Below are 7,466 nucleotides of genomic sequence, written 5' to 3'. Positions count from 1 at the left end.
GTCTGACCTTAAAACAGCATTTAGAGATTGGCAGCAACTGTTTAAATATGGCCCCGCATACATCAGAAAGGGGAAAGTATGGCTTTCTTTGTTCTTTATGAGTCCCCATATGCATAGTCTACCAAGTAACACAACGTTATTGCTAAATAATTGAAAACTGAAATAGCCAAGGCCAAGTTCAAGATAAAGATATGTCATCTATCTAGATAGGACCTTCACTATACTTGAAGACATTTGATTCTCTGGAAGGGAAACAATTCCCTATATTCAAATCAGAATGAGGACATCAGACCTAATCTATTCATTAATAATCTACACAGAATATTGAACCAAATCTCACATATGCCGTTTGAACTTTAATATCCTCTCTCTTCAAGTTCTACAAAAGAAAATCATAATTTCATGACAAATGAACTGCTGTAATGTGTCTTGAGAAAAGCTATCCATTCTAAAATAAAATGGAGTTTTTTCTAAGCCACCCTTCTGGTTTCTTAAAGCAATTGATGTTGCATTTTATTCTTACACCATAAAAAGACAATCCAACCAAGTGTATTTGTCTCACAAAACTTTTGCCTTTTGGAGAAAAAAAAAATGCTAGTGAGGATTGTTCACATTTCCCTTCTTTGAAGGTGGGATCTGCAGACTTCACGAAGCTCCCACCTTCCCTGATGGGAACCGCTCCAGCCCCTGGGAATCTGAGCATTCTGGAGCACCAGCATGCTGCTGCAGGCTCTTGCTCTCTTTCCATGTGGAACTGGAGAGGTCAATGGCCACAGCTTCCAGGTCATTCTCAGGGCTGGTTCCTTCTGAGCCATTCTGGAGTCCTGCCTGACTTAGGCTAGACGCCTCCTTGTGGTGGTCGGAGACCCAGAATCTTGTCAGATTTTCTTCACTTCCTGGTTTCCTTATCATCTCTGCGGATTTTTTATGCATCCCTTGCAGAAAAAAAAAGAAAAAGAAATATCTATAAATTCTGCTATTAAGTAAACTTTTTCACATCAGTGTTCTCTAAATCCCACTAGACTTGCCTTTGCAGTGTTCTCTAAATCCCACTAGACTTGTTCTTGTCTCCAGAGCCTCCAGGAGATCCATTTAGCTAACGACTCACATTAAGAATTGAAATGTGGGCCCTCCCTGGTGGCGCAGCGGGTTAAAGCACAGCACTGAGAATCTGAAGCCACTTCCGCATGAGTTCGATTCCCGCCTGCCGCCTGCCCCGGAGGTGACCACATGGCGTGGCAGACCTCTCCTGACCCGCCCGCTGCTCCCCTCAGCAGTGTACTTCGTCAATCTGCCTGTTCTGCTCCCCACTCTGTCTCTGGTGAAGCCTCTCACCGCCCCTGAGCCTCTGGCCTGTACCCCAGTTCTGTATGAATAAATAAATAAATCTTTAAAAAAAAAAAAAAAAGAATTGAAATGTAGGGTCTACCAGCCAAGAGGGCTTGTTTGGATAACAGGGGATTGAAATTTATTTGCTACCAACATGTTTTAATCAGGAGTTTGCTCATAAAAATCCAGACTTCCAGTTCTCTGGAAGATAGAATGTACAGATGCCAGCCGGAACTGCCCAAACCTGCTTGTGTAAGTTCAGAGATGTAGCCCCGGTTCCTGCTCCCAATTCTCTCTGTCTCATCAATATTTGATGGCAAAGTCAAGAACGTAGATAAAACTGGCATGTCCCACCCCAGCAGAGTGTCAAATAGGGAAAAATACAAAAAAAAAAATTGCCTACCCAGACCCTCCTCTACCCAACCTAAAATATTGCCCTTATTCCCCATTCTAATTTCTGACCCTGCCCCAGATGCCATCTTCCCCCAAACTGTGATTCCTGTCCACTGGTATCCGGTATCCACAAACAGAAAACCCATAGTGTCCTGCTCCAAAGGTTGGGCCTCTTCACTATGAATTCTTCTAGCATCAAAAAAAAAAAAAAAGATCTAGGCAACAGAAAAGCTACCAGGCAGGTTGTTAATGACCCAACAAGGACATGGAGTCAGACCTCTTTACTCCGATATGCATGGGTTCATCATCTCCAGGTGTCACTGCTGTTCACTGGCCCTGTTTCTAGAATCATGAGCACTCAATTACATAGTTCCCCAAAATTCTTAGCACTCACTATTTTGGAGACATAGTTCACTTATGTGAGTGTATCATGACATTCTCCAAACCAAGGCCTGTGCAGACACATTGCCTACAGTTGCAATGACAAGTAAGGCCTATGACCTGGTGGCACTTGTTATTATAATACTTGGAAATCAGATGTGATATTCTTCCCTGAGACTAAGTGGTTTTACCTTGCTCCCTTTGCAAATGGCCACCCAACATGTGCGCCCCCTTCCCGCACACACAAACACCATTTCCAGGCTTCTGCTGGGGCACAGTGCCTTCCTTACCCAGAAGCCAGGGTGCACAGGAGCCCGCTATGCCTTTCTCGGAGTTGAGAATGGAGTCTGGGGGTGGGATGCAGTGTCGGACCATGGCCCCATAGAGCCCGTACTCCGCCATCACGCTGCTGCCGCCCCAGCGCTTCTCGCGCTTCCGCCACTTGGCCCTCCGATTTTGAAACCACACCTGGTTTGAGTCAGGGGAACATACAAGTGAAGACACGTGAGCATGGAGGCTTCAAGGGGACCCTGGATGAGAGTTGTAGAAAAGGCACACTAGCCATCCTCGGGGAAGCTTCTAGGATTCAGACCGTGAAGGCTGAGCTCATCTTTCGCTTCTGTTTGTGGCCATCAGATGCCAGTGGTCAGGGATCACAGTTTGGAGGAAGATGGCTTCTGGGGCAGGGCCGGAGATTAACAGTTATAGGGACGTGCTGTGGGGATAATCTGTGACTGGCCTCCACTGCAGTTTTCTATAGACAGGTTATAAAAAGATTAAATAAAAGGATTTGCTTTCACATTGTGTAAAGAAGCCAGCTCTAATGTTTCTGATTTTTCTTGATCAGAAAGAATTCACTCCAGAAATGGCCCCTTCACATCTCAAATTGTTGGATTGCTGCTGATACTTCTCATGTAAAACATTACCTTAGTAACTGAATAACAGATGTTTAGCTGTTTATAAGGAGTAAGTTGGTGGCATGTATTCTGACCTGGAGAAATGCCCATGTCTTGTTAGCAAAGATGTTATGTAGAATAACATGATAACATTTTGTAAATATAAAGAACAAAATACTGTATGTGTGTATTCAGAGCCAGATGTATATAGCATGGCAATAATGTATGCAATAAAATAGTTACCACAGGCTATTTATACTAGTTTCTTTCAGGGTTTTCAGTGAAGGGATTTTATTATTATTATTATTAAAGTAATATTGATCTTATTCTGTAGGTTTCAAGTATGCAACATTATAAATCAATACTTATATATACTATATTATGTTCACCACTCAAAGCCTCATTCCACCCTACTGTCTTTTCTCCCCATTGATATATCTTTACTTAGCTTATAGTTGCAGCACATTGTTGTGTTATTTTTTAAAAAATAATGTAATAAAACAGGAGTTATCATCTTGGAATAAGCATAAAGGAAGAGGCTGGTAATGTCAGATCTGAGCTAGGTGGCTCTCAGTGTGTTGAAAAGTATTACTGTTTAGGGATTTCTGTGGGTTGAGTCTCTCTACATAAGAATTACATGCTGATCCTGGTATCATTGGGAAGATCAACAAGTTGGGGGACCTTAGGCACCTGAATTCGGTCTTCAGGGAGCTCAGTTTTCACAGCCAGCATTTCCCGGGCATACACATCAGGGTAGTGGGCCTCACTGAACGCCTTCTCCAGCTCTTCTAGCTGGTGGGCCGTGAAAACAGTCCTGCAGGGAGATCCAACATGCACCCATAAGCACATGTCTACTAGAAGCTGCCAGGCTTTCCCACCTTAGAGGACCCCCCAATTTTCCAGACCCTAAAACGTCATCTTGTGATAACTGGACACCACACTTCTGATTGATTAGCCTCTGGAAGGTCGAGAAGTTTAGTTCAAACAAAACAGAGTTTGGTAGTTTTTTTCCTCCTCGGTGAATTCCATCAACTCATTTTAGTCAATTCACTTTAAAGGCCTACAAAGTTGTATGCTTAAAATAACACAGATTGTCCTGTACCCATCTGGGAATAGTAGAAGTATCCTTCCCAGAATGACCTGTGTACCTTCCTGCTGCCAACCAGGAGGCCCCCGGACCTGCTACAACCCAAGATCATACACTTTCAGATGTGTCCTAACGAAAGGTCAGGAAGAGTGGTTAACCCTGTACCTGTGCCGCCGTTTCTTCCTCTTGCCCATCGTGGGGGACACCTTCAAGTCACTCCTGTCTTCAGTAAGGCTATCCTCATCTGTTAGTACAGGGACAAAGTAAATTATTGGAATATTTTTTACTTTATTTTCTAGATTTTAATATGAGAATTGAAGCTAGGAACCTATCGAGAAATGTACTTAGCATACAAATTAGCATTCTTAAAACTCACTAACTCTATGCATTTTATTTAGCTTTGTCTTTGTCCAGCTTTGTCTGTGAATCATCGCATTATTCTTCATAAAATAAAAGAATTCCAAGGTAGGTATATTATTATCCTATTTTTTACAGATGGGGAAACTGAGGCAAAGAGAAAATAAGTAAGTTGCCTAACATCACACAGGTTGTAAATGATCAAATTGGAATGCAAACCCCAGACTGTGAAGCCAACGCTACTTGGTCACTAATTGCATTTTCTATATCCCTTAAAAATGCACCCACTTCCTTCTGCCTCAATTACCTCCTTTTAACCAGTACACCCATTTCTCAAAGTATGTCTTGGGGTGGAGGGAAGTGTTAGATTGAGGTTTGTAATATCAGAATGCTTATCAGAAATTCTCTCATCATCAGTTCTGAAACTCTGGTAGTGGATCTCAGAAATATATTCTTGAAGAATTTGCCCAAGGGAAGAACTTGAAAAAAAAGTAACAACCCTATTCCACTTTGCTATATTTTTTAATATCCATTATATCAAAGATGCAGTGGAAAGAGGGTGTCAGATTCAATTACACAAATCAATTTGCCTCACAATAGTTTAAAAATTAGCAAAGATAAAAACAATATTAGTTTTACTTCTCTTTTAAGTCCATACTTTTATTATTAAATCAAATATAATTAAAATTTAATACATCATATATGATGGAGCTACTTAAGAATGTACCTTTATAATAAATTATTTTTACTTCTACATCAGTTAGCTCACCAGAAAACTATATGCTCTGGCTATAATGCTACAATGCTTTACAGTACTATAATATACCCACCTGGTAATAAGGCTCTTGAGCATGTGAAATGTGACCATTCTGAACTGACATCTGCCACAAATGTAAAACAGCTCAAGAATTTAGAAGACTTTGCACTCCCAAAGTAATGTAGCAATAATTTTATACTGATTGGATGTAAAATTGTACTATTTTTATATATTATATTAAATAAAATGCAGTTTTTAAATTAAGTTAATCTTTTTTTTCTTTTTAACTTGGCTTTGAGAAATATTTGTTAATATTTCATAGAAATGTTCTCACAGAATAAAAATTTAATTTCAGTTTGCTTGTGCTTTGTTGGTCCTCATGGAGGAGAGAACACATCCAGTGAAGATGGTTTTCTTTATTGAAACAATATAAGGGTTCATTTTATCTTACACAGAGACTCAAGAGATAGTCTTTTTAGAACTGAGTGTAAATTCACTTGCCAGCTGATCTGACACACTCCTTTTGTCTGGGGATCCAATATACTCTTTTTTGCCTTGGCTGCCAGGTGCTCAGTTTTGATTCTACTACACAGTTCCTCTCAGTTCACATTTTCTTGTATAAATTTCCCTCCTCTTCCCCCAGGCCCCAAACTTGGCTTTGTTCTTTATATTTCCTTCGCTTTTCCCATAATCAGTCTCAACATTTTTTGAGGAAATAGGTGGGTTACCAAGAAAATGTTAAGCAAAACTACAACAAAATTAGTGTGTCTCTTCCTTTTTGCGTATGTGGGGAGCAGTGGTGCTAAGAAATGCAAGAGGAGAAATGTATGGCACTTCAATGCCCTTTTCAGCACCAAGAGATTGGACAGCACCTAGGCTCCTAGCCCTTGGTCTTCAAGGATCATTTAATCATCATTTAATAATCATCATTTAATCAACTCTGCTAACCTTTAAACATCAGCAGTACTAGGTTCTGTGTTTTCTGGTGAATAAGACAAGTCTAGAACCAGGTCTTTTGACTTGAGCCCTTCCCAGAGGCAGAGATTGGGGGAAGCCCTAGGAAAAGGCCTTCAGGAGACAACCAAGCTAGGTAGGGAACCCGGTGGTGATGGTGTGTGCTCTGTAGCAGCAACCAGATCTGGGATTATATTCAGGAATTTAGAAAAAGGGACAGAAGGCAAAGGTGAGAATATACCTTCACTACTGACTCACCCTCTGGAATTTTGATTCCCTTAGATCTGGGATGCTGGGGTTGGGGCTCAGTGGGACAAAGGTTTGTTACCCATGACTCGCTTCAAGCCTGAGGAACCCTTGCAGGAGCATGACCAGCTGGCCTGATTACCTGACGTCGAGACGCTCTCGCTGTGCTTCTGCGGGCGGAGAAGGGGTGGTGAGCAGCCTGAGACTTTCGAAGCAGAGGGTTCAGGCCCTCTGGACGGCAGGAATGGGAGGTCTGCTAGGAGCAAGCAGGGAGCACGAGCGACGGATGGAGGCTGAGTACTGAAGCCGCAGAAGAGACCGAACCCCAGTGGGAGGGCCCCATGCGCCAGGCAGGAGCCGCCAAGCCCAGGTCCCTTACAAGGTGCTACTGCCGGGCCTTCGCAGTCTGATCCTGGCACGGGATCTGCAGGCGCTGGCAGCTCCGCCTCCAGGCCCAGCAGGTCAGTAATAGCAAAGCTCCGGGGGCGCTGGCTTGTGGCAGAACCTCCCGGCACTAGCGCCGTATCTCTGGCGCGCCCGTCGGAAAGCGCGTCCCGACCAGTCATGGCTTGAAAAGGCTTGACCTTCCCTGGATCACCTTTGCAGAGGGGCGCAGCACAGAGGATGCTTTATAGAACGGGGCCCCCGTCGGGCTCAGAAGTCCAAGAGGGCTCCAATCAGCGGGGGCTCGGAGGCGTCATCGCTTCGGACCCGCAACACGGGGACGCCGCCAGTTCCCCTCCCTGCGGTCGCCGCCCTCCCAGCTGCAGTCCCCTCAATCACCTCCTCTCTCCTCTCCAGCTGTCCCCCTGCCCAATCCCTCCCCCCCTTCTGGATGTGGGGTGGAGGGAAGTAGGGAGGGGACAATGTGTCTGCTGTCTGCCTGACCCTCCAAAAGCCTAAAGTCTTTCCCTCCCCTTGCCTTCTCCTCCCTTCCCTTCCAGATTCTCTGAGTGGAGCCCCAATCGCAGCTGAGGCCTCCCTCCTAGGACTCAGTCATCCTTTAAAATCTAGGACCCCATTTCCAGTCCTACACAAGTCTTCCAGTTTTCCAACTCTACCACAA

General features: G+C 43.7%; 1 protein-coding gene across 1 annotated transcript; it reads right to left on the bottom strand.

The window, feature by feature from the left end:
- Positions 1-645: 645 nt before the first annotated feature.
- On the bottom strand, positions 646-6,966 carry VSX1 (visual system homeobox 1). The gene is made up of 5 exons (XM_012728086.1): positions 6,543-6,966; positions 4,252-4,330; positions 3,690-3,813; positions 2,394-2,571; positions 646-935 (listed from the first exon to the last, which is right to left on the bottom strand). Exons 1-5 carry the CDS (start codon positions 6,964-6,966, stop codon positions 646-648), a joined length of 1,095 nt encoding a protein of 364 aa, XP_012583540.1.
- Positions 6,967-7,466: the final 500 nt, after the last annotated feature.

The sequence above is a fragment of the Condylura cristata genome, unplaced genomic scaffold (genome assembly GCF_000260355.1).
Source record: "Condylura cristata isolate star-nosed mole 26May11 unplaced genomic scaffold, ConCri1.0 scaffold00022, whole genome shotgun sequence".
Classification (NCBI taxonomy): Eukaryota; Metazoa; Chordata; class Mammalia; order Eulipotyphla; family Talpidae; genus Condylura; species Condylura cristata.
Note: the sequence above shows the minus strand (reverse complement) of the source record. Positions and strands in the feature narration are given on the sequence as shown.